The sequence below is a fragment of the Rhinolophus hipposideros genome (assembly GCF_964194185.1).
Source record: "Rhinolophus hipposideros genome assembly, chromosome: 23".
Taxonomy (NCBI): domain Eukaryota; kingdom Metazoa; phylum Chordata; class Mammalia; order Chiroptera; family Rhinolophidae; genus Rhinolophus; species Rhinolophus hipposideros.
Window position 1 is genome coordinate 16,358,503 of NC_138069.1, and position 13,443 is coordinate 16,371,945.

At 36.2% G+C, this 13,443-nt stretch overlaps 2 protein-coding genes across 8 annotated transcripts in view; both read left to right on the forward strand.

Moving 5' to 3' along the window:
- Positions 1-11,234, forward strand: part of LOC308491439 (protocadherin beta-4) — a 31,500-nt gene extending 20,266 nt beyond the window's left edge. For 2 of the 7 annotated variants that reach the window (XM_081035021.1, XM_081035028.1), the window contains exon 2: positions 4,662-11,234. In XM_081035021.1, coding sequence (XP_080891147.1) covers positions 4,662-6,683 — 2,022 coding nt within the window. In that variant the 3' untranslated portion in view covers positions 6,684-11,234. The remainder of the gene's footprint in view (positions 1-4,661) is intronic. The other 5 variants (XM_081035030.1, XM_081035022.1, XM_081035027.1 and 2 more) reach the window with 5 other exon arrangements.
- Positions 10,897-11,202, forward strand: LOC308491438 (dolichyl-diphosphooligosaccharide--protein glycosyltransferase subunit TMEM258-like; the record flags this gene model as incomplete). The annotated part of the gene is made up of 1 exon (XM_081035020.1): positions 10,897-11,202. The coding sequence occupies one exon, from the start codon at positions 10,897-10,899 to the stop codon at positions 11,200-11,202; it is 306 nt and encodes a 101-aa protein (XP_080891146.1).
- Positions 11,235-13,443: the final 2,209 nt, after the last annotated feature.

Below are 13,443 nucleotides of genomic sequence, written 5' to 3' on the forward strand. Positions count from 1 at the left end.
AACTTTGTATTAAGTTAAGTATTGTGTTGTTTAAGTGACTGTCTTACTGATTTTGGCAAACTAACTCCTGTTACAATGCCTTTTAAGAGATAGTTTTATCCAAATATGTATCTCTATTCCAAACCAATGCATAGCCCTGATCATGCTAAATTTCTTCCTTTTATTAATATTGATTGGACTTGGCCTTTTAAATTACACTGGATGCTGAGTATGTATTTTCTCCATATTTGACCTTCTATTAGTGATTAATCTTCCCATAAGTATAAATTACTCAATTAGTATAAGAAATTCTACTTAAATCAATTTCTTAATTAATGTCTTTTTAATGAAACGTTTTAAAGCTTTTATGTAATTTTGCATTTTTATATATTTGTGGTTCTTGTCTTTATCATATATAGCTTTATCTTTGTAAGACCAGAGTGCTTGAAATTCTGTATAGCTACCTAGGCCTTTCTTTTTGACTATTCTTCCAGGCTATGTCCTGTGAATAGCCATGAGCGTATAACTTAGCATACTTGTTTCTCCTAAATTGTACATAAATTTGCACCTCATTAAAATACTAATACACTAAAACTGTGACTTCCTATTGTGATCACCATGTATGCTAGAGGTTTTCTTATTTATTTGATTGCTACTTACCTAGCACATTGTAAGTGCTCCATAAATACTCACTAATGTTAAAACTAAAATAATTATTCTCATTTGTAAATAATAATTAAAGAGAAAATCTTATATAATTTGGCATCATTTTCACTAAATAAAACTAAGTCACTGCTTGGTAAAATCCTTTAAGCAATAATCTCAGAACCTTAAATAAATCCTAAATCCTTTCACAGGCTTCAAGACGTAGAGAGCATCATACACTTCCTTGTCCTTCCTTTTGCCCTATAAAAAGAAGTTCAAGCGTAGTTTAATGTATGTCTCCCTTGGTTTTCCTGCAGCTTTTCGCTATTGTTCAAGAGTCAGATAATTTCTTCTGAGTTTCAGTTATTCTGTTCAAGACTGGTTATCATGTGATATCAGATTTTCACTTTAAGTTACATTGCAGACATGGACAGTATTTATCAACAAAATAATGATTTATTTTTGATGTTCAATTTATCTTCTGTTTTGTTCTTCAACATAGCTTTCAGATATTTTGTATAAATTTACTTTATCAACTATACTGAAATTTCCTTTGTAAGAAATAGCATTATTTTGTCTTTTGGGACAATAAGAATAGAAATAGAAATTAAATAACATAAGAAATGAACTTATCTGAATTATAATTGTTTTATGTTGTGTTCAATAAGCTAAGTAAGCCGATCATGTGATTTCCAACTAAATTTATATGACTATGACTATAAGACCACTTATTTGAAATTTTGGTACAATGTGAGCAATTAAAGAGCTTGCTTTATAATTTAAATATTTATTTTGAAATCTTGTGTCATGCTACTAGAATTTAGTTACTTGCACTTTTCCCTGAATTACTTTTTTTTCTTAAGGACACAATGAAATGAAAAAGGAAAGTGACTTACTGTTTAAGTTATTCTTGAAACAGCCTTTTAGCCTTCATCCAATCTAAAAATTGAAATAAGAGATAAAAATGAGAACAAAATTAAACACAAACAAATATATAAGATATAAATATGGTAGTCAACTTTAATGACTTCTCCATTTATTATTAACTATTAATATTTAAATGAAATAGCTTTTATATATGATAACAAGAAATCTGATTGACATTTTCACCAATATATTTCAACATTATGAAAATCCAAGTTCACTTTTTCTGTTTATGTAAGGAAATTCCAGTTGTACGATCAACCAAGTGACACTGGCCAAATAAACATCCAGAACCCATCTTTATGGATTTATGTAGTACTTTTATGAAATACTCTGAATATTACTTTATGAATTACTGTGCATATTCATAAAGCATGGATCTTTCCTTACTATCTTGGTATCACCACCAGATTAGTATAGAATAGATAAACATTTTGAAATTCAATGATTAGAATTTAGTAGTAAACATGACTCAAATAACTTCCACAAAATGCATGTTTTATGAAAAATAAGCCAATTCTTTTGTTGCAGAATAAAAATAGAGAATGGAGGCCAAATATCTTAAATAGAGGGACATATAACGTTCAGTAGTTAGAAGACTCAATGTTTGGAGTCTTCTTATGTCAATTTTCTGCAATCAATATATAGATGTAATAAAATCTTAAACAAATTTTCAACAGATTTCTTTGTGAAAAAGCTGAATCTAAAATTTACATGGAAATACAAAGGAACAATAATAACCAAAGCAATCTTATAGAAAATGAATAAAGCTGGAGGACTTACCCATCAAATACTAAACTTATTATAAAGCTACAGTAAGTAAGACTATGTAGTACTACAGGATAAACAAAGAGAAAGTGGAAAAAAGAGTCTTAAACAGACCTATGGTTACCTGATTTACTACAAAATGATACATCACAAACAATGGGGAAGAGATCACCTTTTCAATAGATAGTGCAAAATCATTTGGATATTTATATGAAAAAAATTATTTTGATCCTAACCTAATTCATATGAAAAAATTCAAAAGGATTATAGCTCTAAATGTGAAAATTAAAGTAAGTAATTTTTCAAAAATACCATACAAGAATATCTTCACGACTTTGAATTATGCAAAAATTTACAGAGAACACAAAGAGTGCTAACCATAATCATTGAGAAATATTGACAAATTGGGCTAAATTAAAGTTGGAGAAGTTCTGTTCATCAAAGATACCACAAGAGTTAAATTCCAAGCCATAGAGTGGGAGACATTTGCAATACATAATTCTGAAAAAATACTTATATCCAGAATATATTAGGAACTTCTAAAGATGGATAAGAAAAAAGGCAAATACCTTAAATAGAGAAATGGACAAAAGACTTTCAAGCACTTCACAAGAATGTACCCTAATGGCCAGTAAACGTGGAAAATGTGTTCATTTTAATTAATCATCAGGGAAATATTAATTAAAATTACAGTAGGATATCACTACATACTAGAATGGTTAAAATTAAAAGACAATATCAAATGGTGACAAGGATATGGAGCAACTGGAACTCTCATTGTTTGCTGGTTTGGGTAAAACCACATTTGAAAACTGTTTTGCAATATCTGCTAAAGCTAAATATATGTGCACATCTTAATGCACCACAATCTACTTCTAAAAATATATCAAATATAAATGCTCACATAGACATCAAACGACATGTACAAGAATGTTCATAGCAGCACTACTCAAAATATCCCCAAACTGGAAAAACCCAATGCCCATCAAGTGAAGAATGGATAAACAAATCATGATATAGTTATACACTAGAATAGTATAAATAATAAGAATAAAATAAATTATAAGCATATGCAACAGATGAATTTTACAAATGTAATGTTGAGTGAAAGAAGTCAAACACAAAAGAGTAATACTCTACAACTCCATTTGTATAAAAGTTCAAAATAACAAAAAATTTTGTGACAGTAGAAGTTAGAAGAGTGTTTACCTTTAAGGGGGAGGATAGTGACCAGACAATGAAAGAAGGAGGCTTGAAAGGTTTCAGTAACATTTTAATTTTAATTTAGATTCTGCTAATAGGAGTGCATTCACTTTGTGAAAATTCTTTGAGTTGTACATGTAAGATCTGTGCCCTGTTCTGATGTATGTTATATTTAAAGATAAAAATCATTTTTGTAAAAATTTAAACTTTTGTAAACATCCATTATCACTTATTTCTTGAATATAACCAAACAAAAAACCCACCAGAAACAGTTTTTTCACATACTCAAAAAGTATTTTTATGAGGAATAGTAATATATCATTTTAGTTTGTCCTGAAAAGTATTCTTTTACTTACAGCTAACTCAGCAAATGTCTATTTAGAGCTTCCAATAACAAAGAACTGGAGGGAGATAAGATCGGCAGTACTTCTGTGACTTAAAAGTTGTGATACACACCAGAGTTATAATTTGGAATGAAATGGCAAATACTGTATGCAATAGTAAATAAGGACGCTTGGTGGCGATGCAGGCTAGGAGTTTGAATGAAGGTCTCTGTGGCTACCCGGGACGCCATTAAGCTGGGAATCAGAACTCCGACTGCTTTCTAAAAGAAGGAAGCATTTTAGGTAAGATCGAGGGGCGGAGATCTTCAGAGAAGGCATCGTTCTAGTGCAAGTCAGTCAGAAAGATCTAATTCGAGGTTATTTAACAAAGCCGTCTGGGTTGACTGTATACCGAGTTGAAGAAACTGCATCTTCTTGAACCGGGTCTTAACAATGGAGACAGCGCTAGCAAAAACGCTACAGAAAAGGCAAGTTATCTTTTTTGCTCTATTGTTGCTTTTGTGGGAGGCTGGTTCTGAAGCAATTAGGTATTCTATGCCAGAAGAAACAGAAAGTGGCTCCTTTGTGGCAAACCTGGCAAAAGACCTGGGACTCAGGGTGGGGGAACTGGCCACTCGGGGCGCGCGAATCCACTACAAAGGAAACAAACAGCTCTTACAGTTGGATATGAGGACTGGGAATTTGCTTCTATATGAAAAACTAGACCGGGAGGTGCTGTGCGGGGCGACAGATCCCTGTATCCTGCAATTCCAACTATCACTGGAAAACCCGGTGCAGTTTTTTCAAGCTGACCTGCAGCTCACAGATATAAATGACCATTCCCCAGAGTTCCTAGATAGGGAAATGCTCCTAAAAATCCCAGAAAACGTCCAGCCAGGGACTGTGTTTTCTTTGAAAATAGCGCAGGACTTTGATATAGGTAGCAACACTGTTCAGAACTACACAATCAGCCCCAACTCCCATTTTCATGTTGTCACTCATAATCGCGGAGGTGGCAGAACATTCCCGGAGCTGGTGCTGGATAAAGCGCTGGATAGGGAGGAGCAGCCCGAGCTCAGTTTAACCCTCACCGCGCTGGACGGTGGGGCTCCGCCCAGGTCTGGCACGGCCCTGGTCCGCATTGAAGTCGTGGACATCAATGATAACGCCCCTGAGTTTTCACAGTTGCTCTATGAAGTACAGGTGCCAGAGAACAGCCCGCTAAACTCCTTAGTTGTCGCTGTCTCCGCCCGAGATTTAGATGCAGGAACGAATGGGAATGTAGCTTACGCTCTTTTCCAAGGCAATGAAGTTAATCAACCATTTGTAATAGACGAGATAACCGGAGAAATTCGTCTGAAACAGGCATTGGATTTTGAGACAACTCAATATTATAACGTGGAGATTGCGGCCACAGATGGCGGGGGGCTTTCAGGAAAATGCACTGTAGCTATACAGGTGCTGGATGTGAATGACAATGCCCCTCAACTCACCATGTCGAGGCTCACCAGCTCTACCCCAGAAAACTCACCAGAGACTGTAGTTGCTGTTTTCAGTGTTTCTGATCCAGACTCTGGGGACAACGGCAGAATGGTTTGCTCCATCCAGAACGATCTCCCTTTTCTCTTGAAACCCACATTCAGGAACTTTTACACCCTAGTGACAGAGGGGCCACTGGACAGAGAGAGCCAGGCCGAGTACAACATCACCATCACCGTCACCGACTTGGGGACCCCCAGGCTGAAAACCCAGCACAACATAACCGTGCTGGTCTCCGACGTCAACGACAACGCCCCGGCCTTCACCCAGACCTCCTACACCCTGTTCGTCCGCGAGAACAACAGCCCCGCCCTGCACATAGGCGGCGTCAGCGCCACCGACAGAGACGCGGGCGCCAACGCCCAGGTCACCTACTCGCTGCTGCCGCCACACGACCCGCACCTGCCCCTGGCCTCCCTGGTGTCCATCAACGCCGACAACGGGCAGCTGTTCGCCCTGAGGGCGCTGGATTACGAGGCCCTGCAGGCCCTGGAGTTCCGCGTGGGCGCCACGGACCGCGGCTCCCCTGCGCTGAGCAGCCAGGCGCTGGTGCGCGTGCTGGTGCTGGACGCCAACGACAACTCGCCCTTCGTGCTGTACCCGCTGCAGAACGGCTCTGCGCCCTGCACTGAGCTGGTGCCCCGGGCGGCCGAGCCGGGCTACCTGGTGAGCAAGGTGGTGGCGGTGGACGGAGACTCGGGCCAGAACGCCTGGCTGTCGTACCAGCTGCTCAAGGCCACGGAGCCGGGGCTGTTCGGCGTGTGGGCGCACAACGGCGAGGTGCGCACCGCGCGGCTGCTGAGCGAGCGCGACGCGGCCAAGCACAGGCTGCTGGTGCAGGTCAAGGACAATGGCGAGCCGCCGCTGTCGGCCAGCGTCACGCTGCACGTGCTGCTGGTGGACGGCTTCTCGCAGCCCTACCTGCCGCTCCCGGAAGCGGCGGCCGACGCGGCCCAGGCCGAGCCGCTCACGGTCTACCTGGTCATCGCGCTGGCGTCGGTGTCGTCGCTCTTCCTGTTCTCGGTGCTGGCGTTCATCGCGGTGCGGCTGTGCAGGAGGGGCAGGGCCGCCGCGGTGGGTGGCTGCTCGGTGCCCGAGGGCCACTTCCCGGGCCACCTGGTGGACGTCAGCGGTATTGGGACCCTGTCCCAGAGCTACCAGTATGAGGTGTATCTGAAGGGAGGTTCGGGGAGTAGTGAGTTCAAATTCTTGAAGCCGATTATTCCCAACCTCGCACCCCAAGGAGCAGGTGGAGAACTAGAGGAAAATACCGCTTTCCGCAATAGCTTGGGATTCAATTAGGGATCTATCCGATCATGATGCAGTGTCTTTTGTCACTTATCTCTAATTTCCCCAGATAGAGTTTGAGAGCATCATGGACAAAATCTCATCTTCAAGTATAACCTTGATTTCTCTTTTGTAATGTATTTGTTCATTGCACTTTATGTGTCTAATTTTGGAAAACTCAGTTCTAACCATTTACATATACCATTTTATATCCATGCATGCTGTTGATTTTCCTGAAATGTTTGCTCCTCTGTTGGCATTTGTTGCGATGAACTGTCTAAATAAAATCAAATATTAATTACTTTTCTCTCTATTCGATCCATTTTTCATCACACTGTGAATATATTTGATGCTAAATACCAAAAGTAAGAAAAGATGTTGTTACATATTTTTAAAATTTTGTTTTCAAATGAATACATGCATATGATAACAAATGTAATAGTTGAAAGAAACATAAAAGCAAAAATCTTCTATCTATGCTTCTCTCCTAGCTCTCATCCCCACTGGCAAACATTTTTTTAAAACAAACATTTTATCAAATTATAACATACTACAGAAAAAACAACAAATTCTTAATGTCAGCTTAGTGTATTTTCAGAAAGTGAAAATATTTGGCATTGGCATCTTGGTGAAGAATGGAAATATTACTAACACACGAGGTGCCGTACAAATTATCCCTACTAGTCCAAGCATAACAAATATCCTGACTTCCAATACTATAGTTTTGCTTGTTTTGAATTTATATAAATGGAATTGTATGGTGTGAACTGTTTTGTGTTTTATTTCTTTCACTCAACATGTTTATGACATTTATCTATGATATTGTTTTTAATTTTAGTTATTAATTCCCATTGTATACTATTCCACTGTATGAATACTATTCCACTGTATGAATATTTCACAGTTCATTATCCATCCTACTGGAGATGGATAGTTGGGATGGTGCAAGGTTTGGCTGTTTGAATAATTCTGCTCTGAACATTCTCATACGTGTCTTTTGGCCAACATGCATTTGCATTTTGTTGGGTAAATATTAATACCTAGGGGTGAAATTGCTGCTCATTTAGTAAGTACATGTTCACTTTTTGTAAATATTTCCTAATAGTTTTCCAACGTGGTTGTATCAATTTACCCTGCTGTCAGCAGTGTCTGGATGTACCAGTTCCTCCACAGTCTTGTCAACAGCTGGTATTGTCTGTTTTTCATTTTATCCTATCAGATAGCACTTTTAAACTTTTTACTTTCTAGCTTTTCTATATTTACTTCATTATCAGTAAAGAACATGTTTATAACTTTTTAATAAACTTTAAGCAATTACTTTCCTGCTATTATTGTTCAGCACCTAACACAATTAAACTTATCCATTCTTCACATATAGCTAGCTAACTATTTTCTGGTACTGCTCTGCACAAACCAAAACCTCCATTTATTGTTCCACTAACAACAGTTTCTTCTGATTTTCCATATGAAAGAAAATAATAGAATTGTTCTTTTTCTGTTACGTGCTTCTCCCTTATACTTTCAAAACTCTTTCAAATGAACTTTTGTATAATCAAGGTTGCTATTTTACGTCTTTTGTATGATACGGCAGTCTGCCCCCAAGTTTATGTCTGAGTGGAAATTCTCACAAGCTGTTCCCTGTGAATCAGTGCAGGATCAGGTTTAAAAAACATCAGACTTGACTTTACCGAGCCATGTGATGAATGGGCAGGGAACTCTTTTCAGTATGTGGCCCTTCAAATGTATGGATACAAAAGGCTTTATTTTGGGTTTCCAAGAGCTGCACTAAATGTCTTAGTGATCTCCAGAAAAAAATCTTTTATTTCTTTAGAAATGAGTCTTAAGTTTTTTGAAGGGATATCATGAGAGGAAATAATTGTTATTATTAAATATTAGTATATGTTGCATAATGTATTAGTATGTTATATAATTTATTACACACTCTCTATGCACTTGGCTGTTTTCTAAATTCTTTACACATATCTCATATAATCTTCAAAATAATGGTACAATTGTCACCCCCATTTTAGAGGTGAACAACTGGGACATACAGAGTTAAAGTAACTTGCCCAAGGCCACCTCACTAATAAGTGGTGAAATCAGGATTTGAATCCAGGCAGCCTGACCACAGAGACATTGCTTTTTTGTTTTTAATTTTTCTATTTTGAGATCTATTAAACATTTTTAAAAGTATATTCAATGTATATGTGCAATTTAAAATAAAAATAATAAAATGTTCACCCATGTAGCTATCATCCAGCTTAAGAATTAGAACAATGCCAAGACTTGGAAATCCCTGTGTACTTCCATCATTACATCTTCCATCCTCATAAAAATCAACACCTATCTCGAAATTTTTATTAATTATCTACTCTTTATAATTGCAGCAGATATGCATATGTCTCTAAATGATATATTGTTTAGCTTTGTCTTTGAAATTTATATAAATGAATTCATAATGGATCATTTGTGAGCTTACTTTTTTCAATCATTAAGTATTGAATTCATCCATGTTAATGTAGTTCATTCATTACACTGCTCTATAGTATTCTATTGTATACACCTTTACCTTTTAAATTCATTTTGCTGTTGATTGACTTTTGGTTTGTTCCAAGAGTTTTGTTACTATGAATAATGCTGCTATAAGCATTCTTGAATATATTTCCTCATGCACTTGGGCCAGAGTTCCTTTTGGGTACATGCACATCTAGGGAGGTACTATCTGGGTCATACCAAAACCCAGAAAGGTATCAAAGTGAATGAAATAGACAGTTAATAGATGCCAACACCAACGTGACAGATGTTAGAATTATCTGACAAAGATTTTTAAATGGACTTCAAAAAACACTTCAACAAGCAATTACAAACATGCTTGAAACAAATGCAAAAATAGGGAGTCTGAGCAAAGAAATGTAAAGTTGCAACAAAGAAATAAAAGATATAAAGAAATACCAATGGAAATTTTAGAAATTAAAAATACAATCTTGAAATGAAAAACTCAGTTATGAATTCAACAGCAAATAGAGGGGATAAAGATTTAGTGAATTTGAAGATAGAACAATGGAAATTACCAAATCTGAACAATAGAGAGGAAATAGACTAAAAAATTAACAGAGCCTCAGGGAACTGTAGGACAATAATAAACATCTAACACTTGAATCTTTGTGTCATTGGACTCTCAGGAAGAGAGGAGAAAACTTTCCAAATTTGGCAAAATATACAGACCCAGAGAATCAAGAAGCCAAATAAGTTCAAAACAAGACAAACCAAAAAATATCCACACCAAAAGGCATCATAGTCAAATTTCTGAAAACTAAAAAGAAGGAAAAATCTTGAAAGCAGTAAGAGAGAAATGACATGTTACCGATAGAACAATAACTAACAATTTGAATGACAGTAGATTTCTTCTGAGAAGCCCTGGAGGTCAGAGTGACACAATATTTTTCAAGTGATGAAAGAAAATAAATATTAACCCAGAATCCTATATCCAGAAAAATATCCTTCAGGTAGAGAATTTTTTGCCTGTGGACCTACCCTAAAAGAATGAATAAAAGACTTTTAACTACTACATGGATCAAAACAAAGTCTCAAGTGAAATTTAAAAAAAAAAATCAACATCAAACTGAGTTGGAAATAAAAAGACAATATATCAAAATTTACAAGATACAGCTAAAGCTGTGCAGAGAGGGAAATTTATAGCATTAAATGTGTACAGTAGAAAAGAGGAAAAGTCTCAAATCAATCATCTAAGCTCCCATCTCAAGAATATAGAAAAAGAAGAGGGAAATAAACCCACAGCAAGCAGGAGAAACAGGAAAAAGGAAATAATAAAAATAATAAAAGAAATTCAAAACAAAAATAATAGAGAAAATCAATGAGACAAAAAGGTGGTTCTTTGAAAGAATCAATAAAATTAACAAACAGCCAGCAAGATGGACAAAAAGTCTTCTTCCCCAACCATTTGAGATTTCAATTGTATTTAGCATCAAATCCTTTATATTTTCAAATTTTTCTACAGCTTATCTCCCATCAACTGAGAGTTTCTTTTTAAAGTGATTAGTTACACATCTTTATCTTTTCCCTGAATTATTGTTTTTCTTGCATATGACTGAATTGAAGATTTTAAGAAGTTCAATTCACCCTTGAAAGTTGGTCTTTATCTTTCACTTTAAATAAACCTGAAGAATTTTGAAATGTTATTATATAATGGAATGAAAGGAAAACAAACATGTATAGCATAAAAATAGAAATGAGTTCCGGTGGCGGAGCTGTGGATTACCTAGCGCCCGGCAAAATGGAGCTCGAGGCCATGAGCAGATACACCAGCCCAGTGATCCCTGCTGTCTTCCCCCATCTGACGGTGATGCTGTTGGCCATTGAAATGTTCTTCACCGCCTGGTTCTTTGTTTACAAGGTCAACTCCACCAAGTACACTCACGACTTCTACAAAGAGCTCCTCATCTCCTTGGTGGCCTCACTTTTCATGGGCTTTGGGGTCCTCTTCTTGCTGCTCTGTGTTGGCATCTACGTATGAGCTCCCAAGGGTTCCACCCAGGCAGCTTCACCGAATCCCTGCTTTTGTAAATTAATTTTTTTAACTTGCTGGAAGTGTCCTACTTGCTGCTCACAATAAAGGCAGATGTGTGACCAAAATTTTTAAAATTAAAAAAAATGGAAATGAGCTTGATCAACTATGTAATAATTGTAAGCTAACTAAATAAAATTATAATACACACTACAATGTTTCATCAGTTAAAGTACTATTTCAACTCACTGGTAATAAGCCAGCTGAATTAATCTTAAAACTATCAGTCACCTCACACTAGCATATATGAGTATAAAGAGCATGAGACATGGTGCTTTTTATGTCACTTACCTTTCCATGTTGTGTCCAGAGGAAACCAAACATTTGCCACCTAATTATTAAAATTAACCTGGAAAATATGATTAAGATGATTCTCAGTGAATGCTGGATATGTTCTGTATCTTAAAAGAGGTATGGGTTACATGGTTGGATTCATTTGTTAAAATGCTATACAGTTAAGATTAGTGCATTCCAATTTGTGAACATTACCTAAAGAAAAGAACTATACCAAAGTAAACATTGAGTAGAAGGCAGAGAGTGGAGGGAAATGTATAGATGAAACAAGACAGAATATTGTGAAGCCAGATGATTTGTAATGGAAGTTTATGATGTTTACTTTGTATATGTTAAACTGTTTTGTTTTCATAACTAAATTTTTAAATGAATATTCCTTGTGAGACATATTTATAAAAGCAAAGTCAATTCAACTCTACGCTGCAAATCAAATCAAAGCAAAAAGAAGAAAACAGAGACGCATTCTCCAGAAGGGATCTAATGTAATCCACTGTTCATAAAAAGGAAGTTTTTTTTCACATACCTAGCTGATAATCTTTTTTGAGTACATTAAGATATTATCTTCTTTCTCTCTGTCATAACAACCAACATTCTCAAAGATGTTTCAATGATCTAAATTGAGTTTGACACATACTGTACTGCTGATAAAATTTGCTTTAAAATGAAAAATAATTCAGTAAGCTGTATTCGAGGATGCCTGATGGTGCTTCAGGGAAAAAGGACTCTGAATACCAGTGATGCCATTAAGTGGGAATCAGAATGTCCACTGAAACAAGGAAGCATTTAGGATTGAGCTGGAAATAGCTTTTTTCAGAGAAGAAACTAAATCCAACCAAGATGTTTAGGGTTGTTGGTTTTTATCAGTTTGTTATTGATAGGAAGTCTATTCTCAGGAACATTTATTAAGTGAACCATGGATGCTGGTCACGGAGATATTATTTTTATCCTTCTGGGAAGATCCTTCTGCTTTTCAACTACAAAATTATTTCATCTGTTTAGAGTTTAGATTTTATTTAGCTTTATTTATTTTACCTACAATTGAAGTATTTTGGAAAATATCCTCATTTTAAATCTTCCATCATTTTGGCTCTTACCCGAAGTGAATTTTGCTTGAACTCAATTGATTTCACCTCTCAATAAATATGAAATGAATCTGAAATGGTTTATGTTTGGTGTATTTTGTGTTCTTATATGTGTACTGGCCCATTTCATGTATTTTCAGGATATTTAGAGATACATTTTCCTATTTATCTGAGCAGAAACTGGTGAGATAGGAATAGATATAGCCATAATAAATCATCATTGAATTCTATGGTATCCACTCAAATGTAATTCACCTTTCTCACTACCTACACTTATAGGGCCTAGTGCGATCCTTGTGAAAGGATAGTAGAGATGAGTCATGAATGTTTGTTTTCTGCATTGCGTTATGTTCTTATAACAGGATAATATGTTTGGATTTTAATTAATTAGCATAGGAGGGGAATTTGATTTTAGTAAAATGAAGAATCCTAATAAAAGCATGACCAATACATACAAAATACGTGACTATCTATACGAAAATGAAGTAGAATTCTAACACACTTACTTATGACAGATACTTGATTGCTCTTAGTTCCTCTTTTAAATAAGTTAATTTGATAAGATATTTCTGTCGTATTTCTTGAGCTCAATTTTCCTCCTACTTAACTGTTCCCTTTAGTGTGCAGGTGTAACCATAAGACAAAGTAAGTCTATTGTTCATGATATTTTATTGGTCATATGATTTAGAGAAATGTTTGCTTATTTTTCCCATCATTGTTGCTAACCAATTTTTACATTTTACATAGTTTGTTAATATGTTAGGATGATTAAATGTTGTACTTCTTGGATTCACACATTACACTGCTCATCAGA